This window comes from Salmo salar, chromosome ssa23, assembly GCF_905237065.1.
Source record: "Salmo salar chromosome ssa23, Ssal_v3.1, whole genome shotgun sequence".
In the NCBI taxonomy this organism is placed as follows: Eukaryota; Metazoa; Chordata; class Actinopteri; order Salmoniformes; family Salmonidae; genus Salmo; species Salmo salar.
The window spans coordinates 23,502,711-23,529,489 of NC_059464.1; the positions used below are offsets into that span (position 1 = coordinate 23,502,711).

A 26,779-nucleotide genomic window follows, 5' to 3' on the forward strand; every position below is an offset into this window, starting at 1 on the left:
CGCTGACCACAAGGCACTACAGAGGGTGGTACAGTGCATTCGGAAAGTATTCAGACCCTTTTGCTTTTTCCACATGGTCTGAATATAATAATTATAATTTCCTTCTCCCGGCTACGTGTTCCAATCCACATCTCACTAACAAGGCTCTCTCAATTAATTAGCCAATGCCTGTCACGTTGTCACGACTTCCGCCGAAGTTGGTGCCTCTCCTTGTTTGGGCGGCGTTCGGCGGTCGACGTCACCGACTTTCTAGCCTCCACCGATCTACATTTCTTTTTCCATTTGTTTTGTCTGAATTGTTCACACCTGGTTCCCATTACGTTTGAATTATTTCCCTATTTAACCCTCTGGAGCCATCATGGTTTTGTGCGTGTTTATTGTTGTCAGTTGTCTCGTTTATGTGATTCTGGATTTTCGTTCTCCTTGTTGGAAGATTGATTTTGAGTAAAGTTACAATTAGTATTCATCTCTGTGTCCTGCGCCTGACTCCGCCTTACCCACATCACCTAGACTTTGGCACACGTGATGAGGTGCGGGACTATGATTTGAAAAAGTCTACAAAAAGAGGCATGTGCTGTTTCTTGCCTTACTACACACAAGCTGCGGATCATTCACATGTGATAATATATCATTCACAAGTGATAGGTGATAATATTAGCCTATCAGGCTATTCTTGATTTAATTTAGTCTTTACATATACTAAATAATATATGTGTGAAATTAGTTTTGATTTAGAATGGGCCATTATCACGCACCTGTCTCGGAACAGAGAAAGGGAAAAAAAGACATGTCATCTATGCACTTAATTAGCAAATAGAGGACGCTTTTCCCATGTGTGAGTGAGAGCTGGTTAATTTTCATGCCTGCCAGGTGGGCTATACTCCTGTTGTAAAGCGAAGCAATGTGCTTAATATTAGGAAAGTTGATAAATAAATATAGTAGGCCTAGCCTATAGAAAGATGTTGGGATCCTCCTCTTTCTAATAGAGGCCATCAAAACTCTGTTCTCTCACGCAATTGCATAGCCAATAAGTGTTTGATTAGATTTTCGATTACATTTGCATTGATGTCAGACTGATTACAGGGACAATAGAGTGGTAAGTACCAGGCAGTTAGCAAGTTCGGTAGGCTACTAATGACCATCGGTCGCATCAGAGCTTGGAGAAGCCTAGTTACTGTGACTAAACAGTCACGTTGAATTTGACTGCGGTCATTACTCGTGACTGCTGGTGTGGCGGTAATACGGTCACCATAACAGCTCTAGGTGGACATTGACTGCCCTCCAGGAAACAAACAACATGAGGTGTGAAGGAAAGCCAAGAAGATAACCAGGGACCCTAGCCACCCGAGCCATGGCCTGTTCTCCCCGCTTCCATCGCCAAGACGTGTTTAGTACAGGAGCATCATGGCCAAGAGCTACCTGATGAGAAACATGGATGTTCGAATTCTGACGTGAGACTGTGAGAGCTTGTTGGCCCAGCAGGCACTTCCACACATGTGCACTTCCACACACACACAAACTCACACAAAGGCTTTCCCTGTGTGAAGCAGTTGTTGTTTCAGCTGTTGTAGAGTAAAAAGCGCATCTGTAGATTGTGTGTCGGACTGCAATGGATAAGTCTGTGTGCGTGTGTGTGTGTGTGTGTGTGTGTGTGTGTGTGTGTGTGTGTGTGTGTGTGTGTGTGTGTGTGTGTGTGTGTGTGTGTGTGTGTGTGGATGTGTTTAACTATATTTGTGGGGAGCAAAAGACCCATAAATAATAGTAATCAAACAAATATTTTACCAACAGGGGACATTTTGTTAGTACCCACAAGGTCATATGCTATTTCTAGGGGATTTAGGGTCAAGGTTAGAATTAGTGTTAGAATTAGGTATAGGGGTAGGAGCTAGGGTTAGTGTTAGGAGCTAGGGTTAGTTTAGGGTTAGGTTTAGGGTTAGGTTCAGGGTTAAGATTTGGTTTTGGGGTTAAGGTTAGGTTTAGGGAAAATGGGATTTTGAATGGGACTGAATTTTGTGTCCCCACAAGGTTAGTTGTACAAGACTCTCTCTCGGTGTGTGTGTGTGTGTGTGTGTGTGTGTGTGTGTGTGTGTGTGTGTGTGTGTGTGTGTGTGTGTGTGTATGTATAATTTTGACACTCAGCTAAAGAAAATAGTTCAGTGTGTCAGAAAGGCACAATCTCTCTCTCTCCCTCTCTCTCTCTCTCTCTCTCTCTCTCTCACTAAGAGCAGAGCTGGTGTCAAAGGTGAGATAAAAGTGAGGGTAAAGTAGTAGTTCTGGGGCCTCCCGAGTGGCGCAGCGGTGTAAGGCACTGCATCGCAGTGCTAGAGGCGTCACTACAGATCCAGGATCGATCTCGGGCTGTGTCGCAGCCGGCCGCAACCGGGAGACCCATGAAGCAGCGCACAATTGGGAGAACGTGTTCCGGGTTAGGGGAGGGTTTGGCTGGCTGGGATGTCCTTGTCCCATCGCAATCTAGCGACTCCTTGTGGCGGCCGGGCGCATACACGCTGGCTTCGGTTGCCAGCTGTACGGTGTTTCCTCCGACACATTGGTATGGCTGGCTTCCGGGTTAAGCAAGCAGTGTGTCAAGAAGCAGTGCGGCTTGTCGGAGTCGTGTTTCGGAGGACGCATGGCTCTCGACCTTCGCCTCTCCCGAGTCCATACGGGAGTTGCAGCGATGAGACAAGACTGTAACTACCAATTGGATATAACTAAAAAGGGGTGAAAAAAATTATGTATGTTAAAATAAAAAAGTAGTAGTTCTGTTTTCAGGTAAACAACCTCAGTGACTCCAATATAAAGTGTTTGCAGCTCCACTAACACAGAGAGATCAAACGTGAGCCACTTTAATACTTTCACACACACACCGCATGTGAGCAAGAAAGTTCTTATTCATCTCACAATCACATCCTTCTCCAGATGTGTTATAGTGTGTATGATGTGCGAGTGAAAAAGTGTGTGAATATAAGTCATAGGTTCATGTCCAGTTCATTCGGAAAGTATTTTTCACATTTTCTTACGTTACAGCCTTATTCTAAAATTAATTAAATTGGGGTTTTTCCTCATCAATCTACACACAATACCCCATAATGATGAAGAAAAAACTGTCAACTGTCTGACCCTATATAGACAGGTGTGTGCCTTTACAAACCATATCCAATCAATTGAATTTACCACATGTGGACTCCAATCAAGTTATAGAAACATCTCAAGGATGATCAATGGAAACAGGATGTACTTGAGAACAATTTTGAGAACAATAGGAAAAAGTCTGAATACTTATGTAAACAAGGTATTTCTGTTTTCTATTTTTAATACATTTGCACCCAAAAAATAGATTGATGAGAAAAAAATATGTAATACATTTTAGAATAAGGCTGTAATGTAACAAAATGTGAAAAAAGTCAAGAGGTCTGAATATTTTCTGAATGCACTGTATATTCCTCTCTGTTCCTCATTACATGTGTGTTCTGTGCTCCAAGCAGCAAATGAGCACCGGAAGATAACAACTTTACTCACTTGTGTGAGTGTGGGGAACACAATAGAGTTGAACCAAACTAGACCTCTTTCCATCACAGAGGAAATCCTGCCTGCAGGGGCACTGATCAGAGGTGAAGCCACAGCAGGGCTGGGCAGAGGCCCTGCCAGATAGAACACTGGCCCACCCATTCAGGCTGGCTTAAAAGTCATGCTTATCTAACATCTCATTCCAAAATCATGGGCATTAAAATGGAGTTGGTCCCCCCCTTGCTGTTATAACAGCCTCCACACATCTGGGAAAGCATTCCACTAGATGTTGGAACATTGCTGCAAGGACTTGCTTCCATTCAGCCACAAGAGCATTAGTAAGGTCGGGAACTGATGTTGAGCAAATAGGCCTGGCTCTCAGTCATCATTCCAATTCATCCAAAAGGTGTTTGATGGGGTTGAAGTCAGGGCTCTGTGCAGGCCAGTCAAGATCTTCCACATCGATCTCGACAAACCATTTCTATATGGACCTCACTTTGTGCACGGGGCATTGTCATGCTGAAACAGGAACGGGCCTTCCCCAAACTCTTGCCACAAAGTTGGAAGCACAGAATCGTCTAGAATGTCATTGTATGCTGTAGCGTTAAGCTTTCCCATCACTGGAACTAAGGGGCCTAGCCCGAACCATGAAAACCATCCCAGACCATTATTCCTCTTCCACCAAACTTTACAGTTGGCACTATGCATTGGGGAAGGTAGCGTTCTCCTGGCATCTGGCAAACCCAGATTCGTCCATCGGACTGCCAGATGGTGAAGCGTGATTCCTCACTCCAGAGAATAGGTTCCAATGGCTGCAAGCATTACACCACTGCAGCCGACGCTTGGCATGGTGAATGGTGATCTTAGGCTTGCGTGCAGCAGCTCGGCCATGGAAACCCATTTCATGAAGCTCCCGACGAACAGTTCTTGTGCTGACGTTGCTTCCAGAGGCAGTTTGGAACGTGGTAGTGAGTGTTGCAACCGAGGACAGATTATTTTTACACGCTACGCTTGGCGGTCCTGTTCTATGAGTTTCTATTGCCTACCACTTCGCAGCTGAGCCGTTGTTGCTCCTAGATGTTTCCACTTCATAATAAGAGTGGCAGAAATTGTACGAACTGACTTGTTGGAAAGGTGGCACCCTATGACGGTGCCACGTTGAAAGTCACTGAGCACTTCAGTAAGGCCATTCTACAGCCAATGTTTGTCTATGGAGATTGCATTGCTATGTGCTTGATTTTTTACACCTGTCAGCAACGGGTGTGACTGAAATAGCAGAATCCACTAATTTGAAGGGGTGTCCACATACTCTTGTATATATAGTTATTATGTATAATGTGTAGGAGCCATTTTGGCCTGTTTATGAGTTGTGTATATGTTGTCTGTCAAGGGTTATTTATACATATAATTTTGTAGACTTGAGGGCACTATATTTTAGGGTCATGGGTCACTGTGTGAATATAGAGTTGAAGTCGGAAGTTTACATACACTTAGGTTGGAATCATTAAAACTCGTTTTTCAACCATTCCACTAATTTCTTGTTAATAAACTATAGTTTTGGCAAGTCGGTTAGGACATCTACTTTGTGCATGACACAAGTCATTTTTCCCAAAATTGTTTACAGACAGATTATTTCACTTATAATTCACTGTATCACTATTCCAGTGGGTCAGAAGTTTACATACACTAAGTTCACTGTGCCTTTAAACAGCTTCGAAAATTAGAGAAAATTATGTCATAGCTTTAGAAGCTTCTGATAGGCTAATTGACATCATTTGAGTCAATTGGAGGTGTACCTGTGGATGTATTTCAAGGCCTACCTTCAAACTCTGTGCCTCTTTACTTGACATCATGGGAAAACAAAAGAAATCAGCCAAGAGCTCAGAAAAATTGTAGACCTCCACAAGTCTGGTTCATCCTTGGGAGCAATTTCCAAATGCCTGAAGGTGCCACGTTCATCTGTACAAACAATAGTATGCAAGTATAAACACCATGGGACCACGCAGCCGTCATACCGCTCAGGAAGGAGACGCTTTCTGTCTCCTAGAGATGAACGTACTTTGGTGCGAAAAGTGCAAATCAATCCCAGAACAACAGCAAAGGACCTTGTGAAGATGCTGGAGGAAACAGGTACAAAAGTATCTATATCCACAGTAAAACGAGTCTTATGTCGACATAACTTGAAAGGCCACTCAGCAAGGAAGAAGCCACTGCTCCAAAACCGCCATAAAAAAAACAGACTACGGTTTGCAACTGCACATGGGGACAAAGATCGTACTTTTTGGAGAAATGTCCTCTGGTCTGATGAAACAAATATAGAACTGTTTGGCCATAATGACCATTATTATGTTTGGAGGAAAAAGGGGAATGCTTGCAAGCCGAAGAACACCATCCTAACCATGAAGAACGGGGGTGGCAGCATCATGTTGTGGGGGTGCTTTGCTGCAGGAGGGACAGTGCACTTCACAAAATAGATGGCGTCATGAGGAAGGAAAATTATGTGGATATATTGAAGCAACATCTCAAGACCGTCAGGAAGTTAAAACTTGGTTGCAAATGGGTCTTCCAAATGGACAATGACCCCAAGCATACTTCCAAAGTTGTGGCAAAATGGCTTAAGGACAACAAAGTCAAGGTATTGGAGTGGGCATCACAAAGACCTGACCTCAATCCTATAGAAAATCTGTGGGCAGAATTGAAAAAGCGTGTGCGAGCAAGGAGGCCTACAAACCTGACTCAGTTACACCAGCTCTGTCAGGAGGAATGGGCCAAAATTCACCCAACTTATTGTGGGAAGCTTGTGGAAGGCTACCAGAAATGTTTGACCCAAGTTAAACAATTTAAAGACAATCCTACCAAATACAAATTGAGTGTATGTAAACTTCTGACCCACTGGGAATGTGATGAAAGAAATTAAAAAATTTTAAAATAATTCTCTCTACAGTTATTCTGACATTTCACATTCTTAAAATAAAGTGGTGATCCCAACTGACCTAAATCAAGGAATTTTTACTTGGATTAAATGTCAGGATTTGTGAAAAACTGAGTTTAGATGTATTTGGTTAAGCTGTACGTAAACTTCCGACTTCAACTGTAGGTAGCACAGGTGACCAGGAAGGGTTAGCACAGGTGAGAGGAGAGCACATCCAGTTCTTACCGTATCACAGATATAGCTTATAGAATGCATCTCTCTGCACCTATTGTATAGGAATATGTGTTTTGGAGCTATTTACATTTTATATGCGCAGTAAATGGGAACTTCACCCCAAAAGAGTAACGCTTGGAAAGCTGTGGACGTGTTACAGACAGCTCTCTCATGTCCCAGTGGCAGTTCATAGGGAATCGCCACTACATAATGATTTCATGTTTTCAAGCCTGAATGCCTATACAGTAGTGTTTGCATATTCAAAGTGAGATAATCATTTCATACCCGCCTTACATTTCAAAATATAGGCCTGAAGTCTTTCTATTGTATTGTGCGTCGCTGTTCTGGCACAGTCAGAAGAGGACTGGCCACTCCTCAGAGCCTGGTTTCTCTCTAGGTTTCTTCCTAGGTTCCCGCCTTTCTAGGGAGTTTTTCTTTGCCACCGTGCTTCTACATCTGCATTGCTTGCTGGGGGTTTTAGGATGGGTTGCTGTATAGCACTTTGTGACATTAGCTGATGTAAAAAGTACTTTAGAAATTTCATTGATTGATTGATTGATTTTCATTTGGCAAAAAGTATGCACTTTTGGGCTTCCTCATCATCATTGGTGATCACTCTTACTATCGTTGTGTTTCAGTCGTGCACGGCCACGCAGTCGTGGGGGCAAAGGGAGTACAGGAGGGGACTAAGCACACAACCCTGATGGGCCCCTGTGTTGATGGTCAGCATGGCGGATGTGTTGGATCCAGTTGCAGAGGGAGGTGTTCAGTCCCAGGGTCCTGAGCTTAGTGATGAGCTTAGAGGGGTCTTTGGTGTTGAATGCTGAGCTGTAATTATTTTACCAGTACAATCTGTTCATCGGACAAAACTGGAAAAAAACTACTTGTGTAGAAAGTAAACATCCGCACCTCGATGGTGTCAACTGTGCTTATGTCTGCGTAATGAGAAAGTAGGGAAAAAATGAAAACTTCTTACACAAGAGCACCGCTTTGGATCCCCGGTTCAAGTCCGTTCTGCACCTGGATGCTGCTGCTCGTCTGAGAGTCTACAATGAACTCACAGCAGAGATTGTGACCAATATACAACAGGTATTGTATTTATTTTGTTAATGTGACATTTATTATTTCATTAATTAGTTATTTAATAATTAATTATAAAGTAATAATTGTAGTGTTTGATATATATTTCTAACAACAAATCATATTTTTACAGCCACTTCAGAGATAGTAATTTTCATCTAATTTAATTCTGCAGGGTCAAGCCACAGATACCACAGGAGCCAACTCCTCTCCAGAGACGGCAGACGACAGGGGTTCTCCTCCAGAAAATAAGTCTGCCATGGCTGAGGTTTTTGGGGAGTTGTTCACGACCCAGGAGGAGGGAACCAAGTCAAAGGTCATAGAGGAGGAGGTGACCTCATACAGGGAAGTGAACTGTATTCCCCTGGATGCTGATCCACTTACATGGTGGAAGACCAAAGAGTTAATATACCCTCATGTTGCCATGTTAGCAAGGCGCTACCTGGCTGTTTCTGGGACCTCTGTCCCTAGCGAGAGGGTTTTCTCCACAGCGGCTGGCATTGTCACAGCAAGACGATCTGTGCTCACTTCAAATAATGTGGATAGACTAATCTTCTTGAAGAAAAACTTGAAAATCTGATCATTTGTAAAAAAAAATAAAAAAAAATTCGAGTAACCAGTCTCAAGTGGTCCTATTTTGTTTAAGGCACTGCTATGTACTTAATTTTGATATATGCTGCTGGACTATGCACTCTTGTTGAAGTTCTGTTTTAAATGACTATTTTATTTCATGTTATAAGGTAGGCACTGCTGTTTTTTGTTGTCCCTTTGTTTCCATATGCTCCTGGGAATTCAAGCTACCCATGTTTACTATTATAATAAATGGAAAATCTAAATACAAATTACATATTTTTCAGGCATTTATTTTGTTGATGTATCGAAACCGTACCGAACCGTGACACCACTGTACCGTATCGAACCGTGAGTTTTGTGAACCGTTTCACCCCTTATTCTTACATAGGTATTTATTTTTTCCTGGTCAGTGAGGGCAGTGTAAAGTGCAATAGAGGTTGTGTCATCTGTGAATCTTTTGGAGTGGTGTGCGAATTAGTGTGGGTCCAGGGTGTCTGGGATGATGGTGTTGATATGAGCCATGATCAGCCTTTCAAAGCATTTCATGGCTATAGATGTGAGTGCTACAGGGCGATAGTCATTTAGGCTACCTTGGCGTTCTTGGGCATGGGGACTATGGTGGTCTGCTTGAAACAAATTGGTATTACAGACCGGGTCAGGGATAGGTTGAAAATGTCAGTGAAGACACTTGTCAGCTGGTCAGTGCACGCTCTGAGTACACGTCCTGGTTAACCATCTGGCCCCCCGCCCATGCGAATGTTATCCTGTTTAAAGCTCTTACTCACATCAGCTATGGAGAGCGAGATCACACAGTCATCTGGAACAGCTGGTGCTCTCATTCATGGTTCATTGTTGTTTGCCTTGAAGTGAACACAGAAGGCATTTAGCTCTTCTGGTAGTATGCTGAGGCAAAAAAATGAAAGCCCTGCGTCTGTGGCCAGGGAGTTAATTGGGCCAGAGGTGCTCTACTGGGTTTGGCTAATGCCAGCTCAACTGTGGGTGTTCGTAAAACTATATAAATCCCACACTGTAAAGGTGCTATCTAGAACCTAAAAGGGTTATTCGACTGTCCCCATAGGAGAACCCTTTGAAGAACCCTTTTTGGTTCCAGTTAGATTCCTTTTGAGTTCCATGTAGAACCCTTTACACAGAGGGTTCTACATGGATTCTACCTGGAACCAAAAGGGGTTCTACCTGGAACATAAAAAGGGTTCTCCTATGGGGACAGTTGAATAATCTTTTTGGAACCCTTTTTTCTAAGAGTGCACTCACTTTGTCCCCCAGTCTCTGTTGTTCACCTTGTCCCCAGTCTCTGTTATGAGGACGAGGGACTGACTGAGAATGCCTTGTTATTTATGAATGAGGATGTGTAGAGTGCCAAATCGGACAATGTTATAATTATTTCATGGAATTTAATTCACAAGCAGAGCAACTATGAATGGAATGGATTTGTTTTAAGGACATAGCAGATGGATGAATAAGGATGTTTTGTTACACATTAAATAAAATGGGAAGGTAGTCTGTACTTTGCCAATAGGACCTCCTTAAGGCCCACCTTATCATTAATTCATGTGTTTTAATTCAGAAGACCACTCATGAATAGATGAAAGAAGGAAACAAGATACATTTTTCAGAGAACTTCAGTGAAGCATTGAAGCATTTCAAACACAAGCATCTAAGCAACACTGGGTTTGTCTCTAGACTTTTCCTGGAGCAAGGGTTAAATGAAAGAGAAAGACAGAGACAGAGAAAGAATGAGTAAATGAAAGAGAGAGACCAGCCCAGTCCCACTTTTCACGCATCTCAAAGATTTTCTCCATGGTTTATCATCATCCTCGTCATCAACAAAAACACTGCGACCGGGTGAAAAGAAATATGCACTTAAAAATATGCACTTAATTAGTTTAGTTCTATCTGCCCTAGCAGTCTGGGTTTAACCATTATTTACTGGCATATTAAATGGAATATTCAAACACAGACATGCACAGACACACAGTAACAGACACACACGACAGTCCCTTATCTCATTATTTACAGGCATATTAGATACGGAATCCACTTATTAAATTCTCCTAAATAATGTTAGGTCATTACCCGAGAGCTTTAAACCCATTCCCATTCTTGCTGTAACGCTATACAACATCCTAACCAGGTGTGTGTCTGTGTGTATATACAGTTGTAGTCAGAAGTTTACATACACTTAGGTTGAAGTCATTAAAACTTGTTTTTCAACCACTCCACAAATTTCTTGTTAACAAACTATAATTTTGTCAAGTCGGTTAGGACATCTACTTTGCGCATGACACTAGTAATTTTGAAAGCAGTGCACTGACTTCCAGTCAACTACTGCTGACATCAAACAGTTCCATCACAGTGATCAGACGGACCATTATCACAACCAACCACAACTGATGCCACAGAGAAATAAAATGACAACACAAATCACCACATCTGAGCTTTTATGGAGCCTTAAACTAGTTGAGATCTCACTAACCCTAAACCCTCGCCAGGACCACATGACTTGGAAGGAAGGTGTTGGGACATGAATCAAACAAACTCCATCAACAATAGCTCCTCTCCTCTTCTTTCTCTCCATAAAGAAAGACAAAAACAGTCAAAAGATGATACTTTATCGATCCCTGCAGGGGATGTGATTTAAGCAGACAGTATATCAGACACACTCAGTACATAAAGACAACATTAGGAGTCGTAAAGAGTCAGTCTGTTAGTGTTTTACGTCCCGGGTCATTCTCTCCAGGTCTAGCGCTAGGGGACTGATTTAAATGTTGCGCCAGGGAACTAATTTAGGTGTGGCGCACTGGAGATGGAAGGTTGTAAAGATGGTGGGGCAGATAGTGACCCAGGCATCGAGAGAGGTGTGTGTGTGTGTGTGTGTGTGTGTGTGTGTGTGTGTGTGTGTGTGTGTGTGTGTGTGTGTGTGTGTGTGTGTGTGTGTGTGTGTGTGTGTGTGTGTGTGTGTGCCACGTCAGCGAGGTGGTTGACCCTCACTATTAAAGCAGCAGTGATTTCTGTCCAGAGGTTAGGGGACAACGGACTAAACTCCACTAATTACACACACACTGACACAGAGCTAATAGAAAGTGGGACTTTAAGAGAGATAGTAGTAACGTTACTGGATAGAATATACAGTCGTGGCCAAAGTTTTGAGAATGAAACATATACATTTTCACAAAGTCTGCTGCCTCAGTTTGTATGATGGCAATTTGCATATACTCCAGAATGTTATGAAGAGTGATTAGATGAATTGCAATTAATTGCAAAGTCCTTCTTTGCCTTGCAAATGAACTGAATCCCCCAAAAAACATTTCCACTGCATTTCAGCCCTGCCACAAAAGGACCAGCTGACATCATGTCAGTGATTCTCTCGTTAACACAGGTGTGAGTGTTGACGAGGACAAGGCCGGAGATCACTCTGTCATACTGATTGAGTTTGAATAACAGACTGGAAGCTTCAAAAGGAGGGTGGTGCTTGGAATCATTGTTCTTCCTCTGTCAACTATGGTTACCTGCAAGGAAACACGTGCTGTCATCATTGCTTTGCACAAAAAAGGGCTTCACTGGCAAGGATATTGCAGCCAGTAAGATTGCACCTAAATCAAGAACTTCAAGGAGAGTGGTTCAATTGTTGTGAAGAAGGCTTCAGGGCGCCCAAGAAAGTCCAGCAAGCGCCAGGACCGTCTCCTAAAGTTGATTTAGCTGCGGGATCGGGGCACCACCAGTACAGAGCTTGCTCAGGAATGGCAGCTGGCAGGTGTGAGTGCATCTGCACGTACAGTGAGGCGAAGACTTTTGGAAGATGGCCTGGTGTCAAGAAGGGCAGCAAAGTAGCCACTTCTCTCCAGGAAAAACATCAGGGACAGACTGATATTCTGCAAAAAGTACAGGGATTGGACTGCTGAGGACTGGGGTAAAGTCATTTTCTCTGATGAATCCCCTTTCCGATTGTTTGGGGCATCCGGAAAAAAGCTTGTCCGGAGAAGACAAGGTGAGCGCTACCATCAGTCCTGTGTCATGCCAACAGTAAAGCATCCTTAGACCATTCATGTGTGGCGTTGCTTCTCAGACAAGGGAGTGGGCTCACTCACAATTTTGCTTAAGAACACAGACATGAATAAAGAATGGTACCAACACATCCTCCGAGAGCAACTTCTCCCAACCATCCAGGAACAGTTTGGTGACGAACAATGCCTTTTCCAGCATGATGGAGCACCTTGCCATAAGGCAAAAGTGATAACTAAATGGCTCGGGGAACAAAACATCGATATTTTGTGTCCATGGCCAGGAAACTCCCCAGACCTTAATCCCATTGAGCACTTGTGGTCAATCCTCAAGAGGCGGGTGGACAAACAAAAACCCACAAATCCTGACAAACTCCAAGCATTGATTATGCAAGAATGGGCTGCCATCAGTCAGGATGTGGCCCAGAAGTTAATTGACAACATGCCAGGGTAAACACTGCAAAGGGTCAACACTGCAAATATTGACTCTTTGCATCAACTTCATGTAATTGTCAATAAAAGCCTTTGACACTTATGAAATGCTTGTAATTATACTTCAGTATTCCATAGTAGCATCTGACAAAAATATCTAAATACACTGAAGCAGCAAACTTTGTGGAAATTAATATTTGTGTCATTCTCAAAACTTTTGGCCACAACTGTAGTTATTATTGGGCCTCCCGAGTGGCGCAGCGGTCGAAGGCACTGCATCGCAGTGCTAGAGGCGTCACTACAGACCCAGGTTTTATCCCAGGCTGTGTCACAACCGGCTGTGATCGGGAGTCCAATAGGGCGGCACACAATTGGCTGGGGGGGGGGCTTTACTTGGCTCATCGCGCTCTAGCTACTCCTTGTGCCTTCAGACTGACTTCGGTCATCAGTTGAACGGCGTTTCCTCCGACAGAGTGGTGCACCTGACTTTCGGAATAAGCGGGCAAGTGTTAAGAAGCGTGGTTTGGCGGGTCATGTTTCGGAGGATCTTGAGCTCGTTGGGGATTTACAGCGATGAGATCGAAATTCTGGGTCACGTCTAATGCATTGACACTGGGCATACTAAAGGATTTTATTATTATGGATAGACTAGTTTTATTGCTATATTTGAGTGTATTATATTCATAGGATGAGTTACAGTTATCATAAAATACACTTTAAACATTTGGTCTGAAAGGGTGGTGCTGTTGGTTGTGAATGGGTAAAAAGAAAAATGAAAATTAAATCAAAAGTTGTTCATGATTTATCAGTTCATACTAAATATAGACAGAGACAAATGTCCCAGTGCCCCAGACATACAGTAACTTTAATACTGTCTATAATACTGTCCTCTGCATGTGGCACCATTGAAGAGAAGACCACCCAGACCACACGTGTGGTGTTAGAGCTGTTCTACCATGGTCATCTATGACTAACTCCTTTGGGCTGGCTACTTTATTCTGGCTAAAGAAACTGGTCTTGTTCACTTGGTGGGTCCCGAGAAAACTCCTAAAGCTTTAGGTGGGCCATACTGTTTAGCTAAAATTGTTTGAAAACCACAGGCAAATATAATCATAGTGTTTTACTGGGAGTCTAGGTAAATAGGTGTCTATGTCTGTGTTTGTGTAGACTACCCTGCCCAGGTATCCTGTTTTGACCATCTCAGCATATAACGTGGGGGATGGGGACCACCAAGAGGACCACCGTCAAGAGGCCACCACCGCACCCTACAACAGGCTACATGACAAACCAAACACACCGCCCATGCACACACACCACCCACTGTGTACCGGTGTGTGATCAGGAGTGTGTCCTTGTTAAAAGTTATTTTATGTTATACCTCAAACGGGAGGTGATTTTTCCACAGGTGAATGAATGTGTGCTGTGTGCTTCTATTCTCCTTATTGGCCAAGTGTCTGTACAATGAATCAACAAAACAATGTATTTCTGTTGTCTCTTTGTGGATGACATTTAATTGCAGGGGAATTCTACCACTGAAGATTCTGTTTGGCCCTGGGCATGACATCGTACATCAAAAGGAACAGAGGCATGACAACTGACATTCAAATCCTGCCAAACCTGATGGGTATCTTTAGTATCTCGACTGAATTATGACACCTAAGACAAATGAAAAACTGAATCTCCACTTCAGGCCTCTCCTATAGAAAGCAATATGGGTGTTTTTGTATGTTGTGTTGTACAGTATGTTATGTTTGTTAAATAGTATTTAAAAATGTAATAAAATGTATGCACTCTACTGTAAGTCGCTCTGGATATTAGCGTCTGCTAAATGACGTAAATGTAAATGTTATACATACCATGTCATCTGCAGGTTTCCATCTTTTCATGGATGCCAGGACTTCTGGAATAAGAGTGCTGATTATTGCTGAGTATACTATCCTGATTAAAAAAGGCCTGCCCTGGGCCAATACATAAACACCCAACAGTGAATTCACTATTCCTCTCACGCTCCTAGGACAGACACACCTACACATACAGATACAGATAAAACATCTCATTTGTGATGTGGTGAATAACAAGATGTCGGTGTAGATAAATGTTTCCTTTTTTAAGGCAATTTCCTGCAATTCTACAATTTTCTCTATGGAGCTGAGAGCAATGTTGCAGTTTTAAAGCTAATTTCCTGCAATAATATACATTTTACCATGGATAACGCTGTGTTCTTACGTTCAAAAATTATAACAAAATCAATACTGCAAAATTCATTGTTTTGGGAATTTTCAAATCTCCCTGAATGTCTAGCTTTTTTGGGGGGGTTAATTTATTGTAGTTCTCAAAGATTATAAAAAAAATATATAGGTCTATTTTCTTTTCTACATACTTTATATCTGTTTTTAGTCATTAAAGTTTACACAGAAAGCATTTTTCCATATATATATATATATATATATATATATATATATATATATTTAAAATACATTTACGGGATGGAAGAATGCTTTCTGTGTAAACTTTATATACAATACCAGTCAAATGTTTGGACACACCTACTCATTCAAGGGGTTTTCTTTATTTTTACTATTTTCTACATTGTAGAATAATAGTGAAGTCATCAAAACTATTATATAACACATATGGAATCATGTAGTAACAATAAAAGTGTCAAACATATCAAAATACATTTTATATTTGAGATTCTTCAAAGTAGCCACTCTTTTCACTGATAAAAGCTTGCACACTCTTGGCATTCTCTCAACCTGCTTCACGAGGTAGTCACCTGGAATGCATTTCAATTAACAGGTTTTCCTTGTTAAATGTGAATTTGTGGAATTTCTTTCCTTCTTAATGCGTTTGAGCCAATCAGTTGTGTTGTGACAAGGTAGGGGTGGTATACAGAAGATCAGGCCTTCATGGTCGAATTGCTGCAAATAAACCACTACTAAAGGACACCAATAACAAGAAGAGACTTGCCTGGTCCAAGAAACAAGAGCAATGGACATTAGACCGGTGGAAATATGTCCTTTGGTCTGATGAGTCCAAATTTGAGATTTTTGGTTCCAACAGCTGTGTCTTTGTGAGATGTAGAGTAAGAGTAGGTGAACCAATGATCTCCTCATGTGTGGTTCCCACCGTGAAGCATGGAAGAGGAGGTGTGATGTTGTGGGGATGCTTTGCTGGTGACACTGTCAGTGATTTATTTGGAATTCAAGGCACACTTAACCAGCATGGCTACCACAGCATTCTGCAGCGATACGCCATCCCATCTGGTTTGCACTTAGTGGGACTATCATTTGTTCTTCAACAGGACAATGACCCAACACACCTCCAGGCTGTGTAAGGGATATTTTACCAAGAATGAGAGTGATGGAGTGCTACATCAGATGACCTGGCCTCCACAATCACCCGACCTCAACCCAATTGAGATTGTTTGGGATGAGTTGGACCGCAGAGTGAAGGAAAAGCAGCCAACAAGTGCTCAGCATATGTGGGAACACCTTCAAGACTGTTGGAAAAGCATTCCAGGTTAAGCTGGTTGAGAGAATGCCAAGAGTGTGCAAAACTGTCATCTAGGCAAAGGGTGGCTACTTTGAAGAATCGAAAATCGAAAATATATTTTGATTTGTTTAACACTTTTTTGGTTACTACATGATTCCATATGTTATTTCAATTTTGATGTCTTCACTATTATTCTTCAATGTAGAACATAGTACAAATAAAGAAAATCCCTTGAATGAGTAGGTGTCCAAACTTCTGACTGGTACGGTATATATTTATTTATTTATTTTACACCGTTCAGGTTAAGGTGGGCTGAAAAAAAACACCCAAGGATTACAATGGCAGAAAATTCCTTGAAACCCTAACTGTAGTCATAACTCTAATCCTAGCTTCATGTCCACAACAGGATTGAGCCAGGATGTGGACAAGAAGTTAGGGTTGGTGTAATGGCTAGGGTTAGGGTTGAGCCAAGATGTTGAGATGAAGCGAGAGTTAGGGTTAAGGTCAGGTCTAGGAAGGGTTCAGTTTATGTAAAGGTAGGGGTTAGGGTTGTCTAAGGTGAGGTTGAGCTGGAATGTGTATTTTAAGCTATAATTAGGTTTAGGGAAATCATCCCCCCATTGTAATGGAATATATTAAATGAATCATCATGTCTGTGACGCCTATGTCTAGGTACAGTATCAATATTGTGACAGTAATGTTGAAATATTTATCATTTATTTGACCGAGACGTGTGCTGATAGAAAGACGCATCAATCTCAGCTAAATCATCTGAGCGAGCGAAACAGAGCCCCTCTGTCTCAAAAGGAGTAGGGCATGTCATACTTTTTCTGGTCAGACAGAATCAGATACATGGGCTACATATAGCAAGACAGAGGGGCGCTGTTTCACTCATACATTTCAGCAGAGAGGAAGAGGCGAAGCGAGAAGGCTGACTCTGTGAGAATCTGTCCTGAATAAGGCCACTGAGTTTCCATGGTCATAATATGCAGACCTAAGTTTGTCGCCAGCATTCCCGCCTTTAGGACAATGACTCGCATTGTTAGGGCGGAGACACGAGCATCTCGTCATTATATAGAGATCTCTGGTTTCAGCCACTTGCGAATTACAAAATAAAGTTGGCGTGAACAGTGCACTGCTCAGATGCTGGCATCCCCTAAAGTAAATGTATGTTTTGTCAAAATTATATAATCACTCCTGTATAAATAAATTCATTCAAAATACTTTAACAGAGAGCTTGACTTTGCCACAGATGATCATTAGCTTCTTTAAAAAAAATAGCTGTGGATTGTTTCAAATCACAAGTGCATAGGCCCATGCGTATTTGGGAAGCAAGTAATTTGGGCAGCGCGCGTGGCAATGGGCCTAGCTGATTATTGAGATGTGGCTGTCAGTGAAAAGAGTCTAAAATGAGTGAAGATAATGTGTCTTGAGTATACTTTATGTTGAGACGAGAAGGGGAGGGGTGTGTGGCGAAGATATGGCCGTCTCTCTCCAGAATGCTTGCACTCAGCTCTCCAGAATGTGCTCAGCTGTCTCCCGCCAACTCTTGCACATGCACATTGTTTTGAATAACCATCATTTAGTAGTTTTGTCAATATTGTTGAGGGGACAGGTGAACCTGACTTGATACAATGCTGGTCTTTATTATAACACCCATTAACAAAATGATTGCACACAGGAGGTCCCGTGAATTAAAACGTCCCGCCGATAGAAATCAAATGCCCGTCCAACTGATGAGTTCTGGTGCCGGCGCGGGGCTATTCATTCAATCAAACAAACAATGAAATTCATCTAGACAATTATTCAAACACATTATTTGTATGGATCATTAAACAGTAGCCAATTACCTCTGGGCTGATCATGCAAAGTTTCTGGAAGCAGAGGAAGTCTGTCTAGCAGAAATTCATTTGAATCTCAATTCAAAACATATCCTATGGGCAGTTTATTTTCTGTGGAATAATATGCTACATAATGCAGCATAGAGCTATACATTTCAATTGGATAACATGCATCTAAGAATTGAGAATACACAGTCGTCTATCCCGCCACTACCGTCTTGAACCGGAGTGCTAAGCGGGTAACCAGATATTCAAAAACAATACGTCATCCCACAATGCACTGCGCTTCATCTCCTCACTCTATTACCTCATCCCATCAGCCACCGCGAGACTGAGAATCTTCTGGGTGGTCGTCTAGGCAACACGCCTAATCTGAAACATTAGAGAACGCCCCGCAAATCGCCAGCAGCCAATGGGAGACTGCAGAGGTGACATCATGTCTATTTTTAGAGGCCGTGGCTGCAGATAAGCTTTGCCTCCACGCTGGAAGAGTCAGTATACACACAGAGAGCCAGAGATGTGTACTGTGAGCAGGGGCGCTGTAGCAAGTTACAGCACCTAGAGCGTCTCATTCTGAGACTGTTTACAACCGTGAACAGAAGCGAAAGAAGGACTTTGAAGAATGTATACATCGTTCTGAAAATCTCGCTGCTGCTGAATATTGTATTTGTTTGCGCGGTAGGTTACAAGCAGGAGTATACGTTGTTACGTTGGTGTAGCGGCACGCTTCTATCCCAGAGACTATTGTTTCGGCTTCGGAGGTTGTAAGGATTTCCCGACCTAGTAAGAAACTTTCTCCGAGTTTTACAACTGAAAGAAGGAGAGGGGTCTGAAACATACTTCTCTGTCAGTGTGAGTAGCCTACGAGAGAACTTTCTAACATAGTTTTTGGTTTATATTCTATGTCTAGAAAGATGGAAACTACCTTCTATGATGACTCGCTCAACTCTTTCTCCCAGCATGAGAAACCGGACTACGGATACAACCCCAAAGCACTGAAACACAGCATGACACTGAACCTGGCCGACCCAACCAGCACACTCAAACCTCACCTCCGGGCTAAAGCCAGCGACATCCTCACCTCTCCTGACGTGCAGCTCCTCAAACTGGCCTCCCCAGAGTTGGAGCGGCTCATCATCCAGTCTAGCAACGGCCTGATCACCACCACACCTACCCCGACGCAGTTCCTCTGCCCGAGGAACGTAACCGATGAGCAGGAGGGCTTTGCGGAGGGATTTGTTAGAGCACTGGCGGAGCTCCATCATCAACACGTCTTGCCCAATGCACCCGGGGGCCCAGTCACATCCGCTGGGCAGACAAGCATCAACAACCCGACAATACCCCCACCTGTTTCCGCCTTGACAGTGAGCAGTGTTTATAACAACAACATAACCATGCGCTCTGAGTCGCCTGTCTACGAAGACCTGAACACGTTCACCCCGGCTATCACCACCAACTCAGCCCTGGGTTACACCACTTCAGCCCCAGCTATGAGCTTTCCCTCTGCGCCGCCACAGCTCCCCGTCTATGGGCAGCAGTCTCACCCCCACCCCAGGCTCACTGCCCTAAAAGAGGAGCCCCAGACGGTGCCTGAGATGCCTGGGGAGACCCCCCCTCTCTCTCCCATCGATATGGAGAATCAGGAGAGGATCAAAGCCGAGAGGAAGCGCATGAGGAACCGCGTCGCCGCCTCCAAGTGCAGGAAGCGGAAGCTGGAGCGCATCTCCCGGCTGGAGGACAAGGTGAAGAACCTGAAGACTCAGAACTCCGACCTGGCTTCCACAGCCAACATGCTGAGGGAACAGGTCGCCCAGCTCAAACAGAAGGTGATGAACCATGTCAACAGCGGCTGTCAACTCATGCTGACGCAGCAGCTCCAGACCTTCTGAGGAAAGGACACTTGGAGAAGAATAGAGAGAAAGATTTTGAACGAAAAAGGACAAATCGTTTATAATTAACTGTCTGGCTGTGTCTTCGTGGCATTGTGACAGGGTGAACGGGACAGTAACAGCACGAGACTGGCGGGAGGGGACCGGGGCTGGTTGCCTCTTACTAGGTGCCTCGCAGGACACTGTTGCACGGAGGAGTTGGGGCTCGGGACAGAGCAGAGCGCGCGATAAAAATCGCAGGTGAACTAGAGAGAAAGAAACCGCAACAAATTGGACAAATGGATGTTTTGGTTCGTGTTTTTTATTGACTTGAAATTTGTTGGCTTTGACTAAGCTGTGCTTTTACACATTGACCTTCGGTGTAATTCTGTATTAGAAGAAAGACAAAGTGCAGTAGAGAATTTAAAACTGCCTGGCGCCAAAGGAGAGGGTGTGTACTCTAAACAGATTACAAAAAGCTGCCCAACTTCTGACTTACAATGTACTTTTTATTCTTAGTTATATTGCGTTAGAACAAACATTTCAAGAGTTGTTTTTTTCAAACGTTTTTTTAATGGGGTTCATTGTTATTATCTGTATATAAGATCAACCTGGAGTACTTACATTTACTATTTGTAATAAAAAAATACAGTATCAGTTTGTTCGTTTTATGAGCACTTCAGAAACAAATAGATATTTAAGAAATGTAATAAACCATCTGTGAACTGAATACAATGCCTCTTGTGTTCTCTGTGGGTGTGTGTGTACTAAAACACTTTCCAACATCTAGAGAGCAGCCAGTTCTCTGTACCTGAAGGGAGTGCCTTATTGATCCTGAGGTTATTGATTGAGTTTCATTAGTGATTGAGTCAATGGCCCTTCTAGCTCACCACAGCGCACTATTTAGAAACTGCTGTTGCGGGGTCAGATGTGTAGTCATCCCCTAATGGTTAAAATGGCACTCCAGTCTCCTTTTCACCTCATTCAACGCCTAATTATACTTAACAAAAGGCACATCTCAGTAGGTGGTCAAGAAGGTAAGACATGACATTGCACAAGTAGGGGGAGGGCTTTCTTCTTTTGTTCCCTATTGCTCCTCTATTATTCCTCAAGCAAGGGGGGAGGCCGATGACATCACAGATTCCCATCAGACCAACTCATTTACATTTACATTTAAGTCATTTAGCAGACGCTCTTATCCAGAGCGACTTACAAAATGGTGCATTCACCTTATGATATCCAGTGGAACAACCACTTTACAATAGTGCATCTAAATATTTTAAGGGGGGGGGGTTAGAAGGATTACTTTATCCTATCCTAGGTATTCCTTAAAGAGGTGGGGTTTCAGGTGTCTCCGGAAGGTGGTGATTGACTCCGCTGTCCTGGCGTCGTGAGGGAGCTTGTTCCACCATTGGGGTGCCAGAGCAGCGAACAGTTTTGACTGGGCTGAGCGGGAACTGTGCTTCCTCAGAGGTAGGGGGGCCAGCAGGCCAGTGGTGGATGAAAGCAGTGACCTTGTTTGGGTGTAGGGCCTGATCAGAGCCTGAAGGTATGGAGGTGCCGTTCCCTTCACAGCTCCGTAGGCAATCACCATGGTCTTGTAGCGGATGCGAGCTTCAACTGGAAGCCAGTGGAGAGAGCGGAGGAGCGGGGTGACGTGAGAAGAACTCATTGAATGCCCAACTTGAAGTTTGCAGTTGTGTCTAAAAAAAACATGATTTTGCTCAAACCATATATATTTTTTACTCTTAAGTGTGTGTACTAAACTGTATACTTGGAATATTGCTTTTCAACAGTAAAGCAAACAAAAAATTGCTGAAGGAAGTCTTATAAGGTAAGGATTTGCGCTTGAGTATTCTGAACCTAGACCTGTGGTTATAGGGTCAACCTCTACAGCAGGGATGTAGGCCAGTAGTGTATAGAATGCAACATTAGATGCTCCACCTTACGCCTCGTGTCCACTTGAGTCTCACCATCTAACACAGATACTCTGTATGTTGTAAAGTGGCCTACATTCACAGGCCTCAAGGGCATGCTTGACACACTGCTATGGCTCAGGAAACTATAAAGTAAATTATTATTGAATTACTCAATCATGATAACTTAAATTATTTATAAAGTACTTTTTAATGAATTTCAGCCAAAGTGTTCAGTAAGTTCATAGCACAGCTGAACTGTGTATTGTGTCTACTTAACTTCCTGTTGCCCCCGTCAACATGACAATTAGGTTGCTCACACAGCACCACAAACATGATCAGTGTAAACAACAACATGAGAGCAATAAACAACAACAGGAAGAAACATGGTAACTAAACATGGTAACTAACATGGTAACTAATGCCCACACCGCAATATAACAAGTCTGGATACAATGTTGTATCCAGACTTGTTATATTGCGGTGTGGGCACTGGGCAGAGTCATCACATCGTAATAACTAAGAGCATAATCATAACATTTGATTAACTATTCAGCTAGTCAAAATGAGGATTTATATGGTCAAGGACGGCCAATGAGCATCTGCTAATACAGAAACTATAAAGAAAACGTGCACCTACAGCAGAATGTCTGTGATTCCCTGTAGGACTCTGAAATATTCTCTAGAGGGCGACATTATCCATGAGAGGAACAGAGTTGAAACCTCAAGCTCTCCAGGGGCCAGGCTCTAGTTTATTACTGGTGGTCAAAAATACCATGTTCAGGAGGACAATACAGAACAAAGAAAATGATGTTTATATTACAAAAGTACTCATAGAGGAACATAATCTGATGCCCAAGAAATATATAGTGGTTCGCTACATAAAGATATGTTCCCTGTAATTAGAACGATATAGAAGACACAATATTGGCACAATATACTACAAATATATTGCAAAGTAGGTCCAACTCAGATCTTAAAACCCATGTAAAAAATACAGTCACTGTTCAGAGTTTATTATGTAGTCTACTTATAAGATCAAATTGAGAAAGAACCACTGAGAACAGTCTTATGGAAGAACATTAGATAAACAGACATAATAATTGACACAATATTCAAGTGGGTCAGAGTCTCAAACAGATTTTTATCAGTGTGCAAATCTGCTTTGATCTGAATGCCTTAACTTTGCAAAACATGACATCATACCGGAACTTATCTGACCATATAAGGACAGAGAAAGGTCGGGAGACCTACGTCATCTCACCTGAGAGTAGGCGGTTTTACCGGAAGTGGAGCTAATCTTTGACAAGTGACAGACCAAAGGATTGGGCTCAGAAGCGTGCGCTGTACTTGAATTAGCGTTCACTGCCCGTTGTCCTCCAAGGTTGTTTGTTTGTTCAAAGGAAAACAAAGGAAAACAAGTTAAGATGTTGCCAAAACAGTAGCTCTAATCATTGTAACACATGGTGCCATGATAGAATGCAATGTTCAGCGGAATAAAATATAGTCTGTATAGCCACTGTATAGACTCAAAGCATGTTTAAAACGATGGGCTTTATTTTTAACAAACCTAACACAATGGTTAACCTCAGCGCACGGTGCTCCATGGCGAAATATGTGGTTGCTTAAATTTGTGTATTTTATGTATTGCCTTGGTATCAACTCCAATTCCAATGTTAGTCCTTTATAGTTTGTTAAATAGCATACAGAAACGAAATAACTTGAACCCATTTGCAGTCCACATTGGCATGTCCATGCTCAGCCATAATGCAATTTACAGTAGGCCTAGCCCCTATATCAGTGTGAATGCTATTGAAGCCATACATTACTTAGAACAAACATTGTTAATAAGCAAGATTTATTAACGATAAGGCCTAAAAAGAGAACAAAAAATTAGAATCAAATTCTAAACAAAACAACAACTTGTTTCACTTACATATACCATAATTTCTCCTCGTGGGCATATAACATTAAAACAACGCAGACTATGGAGTGTTTGATGCACATCCAAACTTTTTTTCGCAGTAGCTGGATAAAGATCCATTATAAATAGAAAGGGAGAGTGTTCGCTCACCATTATAGTGCTCCCAAATAGGCCGATGTTTTATGGACCTAATCATAACCATTTTAGAGATCAGATCGCATTCCCACAACTCCAGAAGTTGCATTGCACTGGCGCTATGGAAGTGGTAACCATAAAGCCAGGAAGGTGAATCATTCTAATAAGATTGGCTGTAAAAAAAAAAAAGGAAACAATACGTTTTTTTAACAACAACAACAGCAACAACAATAAATACATGTAAAATGTAATAATATCATAAAATCGACAGAATAAAAAGGCACGCATTGCTGTTGAACCAGTCTTCGTTATAGTAGGCCCAACGGGAAGGTTTGGGTTTTGAACACATGAAACTGAAAACAAGCAATTGGTACAGGTTACAGATAACTTCTAAATACGAGTTTCACCGGTATTCACCGAAGTTCTCATCTCTCGTTTCATGATGGGCATGGACACGTAGCCTACTGTACATCATGGAGGGGGTTTTACAAACGTCCAAAACCGGACCTGGCTAAAATAACGTGGGCCTGCCCACAACGCACAAACAAAAAGGGAATCACTGTTTCCTCTCAAATTTCATATTTGAACAAAGCTTTGGTGATTAAGATGTATTTCCAAGCGGTCTCAGGAGCCAAACCCTTTATCGACAGTCTTGACTACTTCACGATTGCATTGGGCAGGACAAAAAAAAGCTTTCGTTCAGAGGAAAGGAGGCTATGCATGTTTTTTTAACCAAATAAAACGAAAAATGGGGAAAAACATTAGTTTTTTAATGTTTCTAAATACAAAGTATACGGGCACCAAAAGCACATTAGGCTACTCTTGTTCCATGCGCATATGGACAGTGTGCGTCACAGCTGGATGTCAAAATACATGCCACATACAACTGCTTTACCGCTAAAATCAGCATTTGGTTGATCTTAAATATCCCTATTAGCGCTGCCTGAAATTAACACTTTGGATCATGTTTTTAAGGACACACATAAAATATTTCCACCGTCCCATCTGAGCGCAAGTGAGCTGATATAAGACAGGTAAATGTCCGAAACTGGCATAAGGGCTGGAAAATGACAGTGCGCCAGTTTTAACAAGCTGAAATTGCAAACTAACATGCGTTTTACACTAGCGCCACCTTATCGCTAGCCAAAAATAGAACCCTATATGTTTTAGGCTATATCTTGGATGGCCCATCCTTGCATCCATAGCTTGGAAAGTGGTTACATTTCTCCAGGCCCATCCAAAACAGTGGCGGGAACCGCTTTATTATTGTTTATCTTCTTCCACCCATGTTTGATGCTAACCGAACCAGTACTGTACCAGTGTACCAGCGAATGAAAGACTATATGGGGGCGGGAGAGAGGGTACGGGACACATGGAGACCGCTGATTGGCTAACTATTGGAGAGAAACAAGCAATGATTGGATAAGAGTATGCAAGACACTGTCACTCAAAGTATTCCTCAATCGGTGAGTACTAAAGACAGCAAAAGACTGAAGATTAGAAAGGAGGAAAAACGCACTCCCTCAGATGGTAAAACAGTGTCACGCCCTGACCTGAGAGAGCCTTTTTTATGTCTCTATTTAGGTTGGTCAGGGTGTGATTTGGGTGGGCATTCTATGTCCTTTTTTCTATGCTTTGTATTTCTTTGTTTTGGCCTGGTATGGCTCTCAATCAGGGACAGCTGTACATCGTTGTCGCTGATTGGGAGTCATACTTAGGCAGCCTGTTTTCCTTTGGGTTTTTGTGGGTAGATGTTTTCTGTTTAGTGTGTTAGGATACTTGACAGGACTGTTCGGCTGTCGGCTGTCGGCTGTCGGCTGTCGGCTGTCGGCTGTCGTTTGTGGTTTCTTTGTGAAGTGCCTTTTTCGTCCTAAATAAAAGATGAACAAATTCCACGCTGTACCTTGGTCTACTTCTTCAGACAGCCGTTACAAACAGGAGCCTAGAACTACACAACTCAAACCAGGAATCATATTCGAAGCCACAGCGACAGCAAAGCTCTTGCTATTGGAGGACCGTTTAAAATGCCGTCAATGTCAAACATTTTTATTTTTTTTATTTCACCTTTATTTAACCAGGTAGGCTAGTTGAGAACAAGTTCTCAACTGCGACCTGGCGTAGCAATTCGACACATACAACAACACAGAGTTACACATGGAATAAACAAAACATACAGTCAATAATACAGTAGAACAAAAGAAAACAAAAAGTCTATATACAGTGAGTGTAAATGAGGTAAGTTAAGGCAATAAATAGGCCATGGTGGCGAAGTAATTACAATATAGCAATTAAACACTGGAATGGTAGATGTGCAGAAGATGAATGTGCAAGTAGAGATACTGGGGTGCAAAGGAGCAAGATAAATAAATAAATAAATACAGTATGGGGATGAGGTAGGTAGATAGATGGGCTGTTTACAGTTGGGCTATGTACAGGTGCAGTGATCTGTGAGCTGCTCTGACAGCTGGTGCTTAAAGCTAGTGAGGGAGATATGAGTCTCCAGCTTCAGAGATTTTTGCAGTTCGTTCCAGTCATTGGCAGCAGAGAACTGGAAGGAAAGGTGGCCAAAGGAGGAATTGGCTTTGGGGGTGACCAGTGAGATATACCTGCTGGAGCGCATGCTACGAGTGGGTGCTGCTATGGTGACCAGCGAGCTGAGATAAGGCGGGGCTTTACCTAGCAGAGACTTGTAGATAACCTGTGGGTTTGGCGACGAGTATGAAGCAAGGGCCAACCAACGAGAGCATACAGGTCGCAATGGTGGGTAGTGTATGGGGCTTTGGTGACAAAACGGATGGCACTGTGATAGACTGCATCCAGTTTGTTGAGTAGAGTGTTGGAGGC

The 26,779-nt window shown here is 42.6% G+C and overlaps 1 protein-coding gene and 1 long non-coding RNA gene across 3 annotated transcripts in view; one reads left to right on the forward strand and one right to left on the reverse strand.

Moving 5' to 3' along the window:
- LOC106584279 (uncharacterized) overlaps nt 1-18,381 on the reverse strand; it is a 56,418-nt gene extending 38,037 nt beyond the window's left edge. The window contains exons 1-2 of the long non-coding RNA XR_001323721.2: nt 18,102-18,381; nt 14,613-14,656 (exon numbers count right to left, since the gene is read on the reverse strand). This is a non-coding gene — a long non-coding RNA (uncharacterized lncRNA). The remainder of the gene's footprint in view (nt 1-14,612; nt 14,657-18,101) is intronic.
- Nucleotides 18,382-18,576: 195 nt separating this feature from the next.
- LOC106584280 (transcription factor AP-1) lies at nt 18,577-20,690 on the forward strand. 2 transcript variants are annotated; one of them, XM_014169347.2, is made up of 2 exons: nt 18,577-18,944; nt 19,052-20,690. In XM_014169347.2, the coding sequence occupies exon 2, from the start codon at nt 19,100-19,102 to the stop codon at nt 19,979-19,981; it is 882 nt and encodes a 293-aa protein (XP_014024822.1). In that variant the 5' UTR covers nt 18,577-18,944; nt 19,052-19,099; the 3' UTR covers nt 19,982-20,690. The 2 variants fall into 2 exon arrangements, with proteins under 2 accessions (XP_014024822.1, XP_014024821.1); XM_014169346.2 differs by having other exon boundaries at nt 18,577-18,875; nt 19,003-20,690.
- Nucleotides 20,691-26,779: the final 6,089 nt, after the last annotated feature.

Excerpts from the sequence above, each read along its gene's own strand:
- LOC106584280 (XM_014169346.2), top strand. The coding sequence starts at position 19,007 with ATGGAAACTACCTTCTATGATGACTCGCTCAACTCTTTCTCCCAGCAT.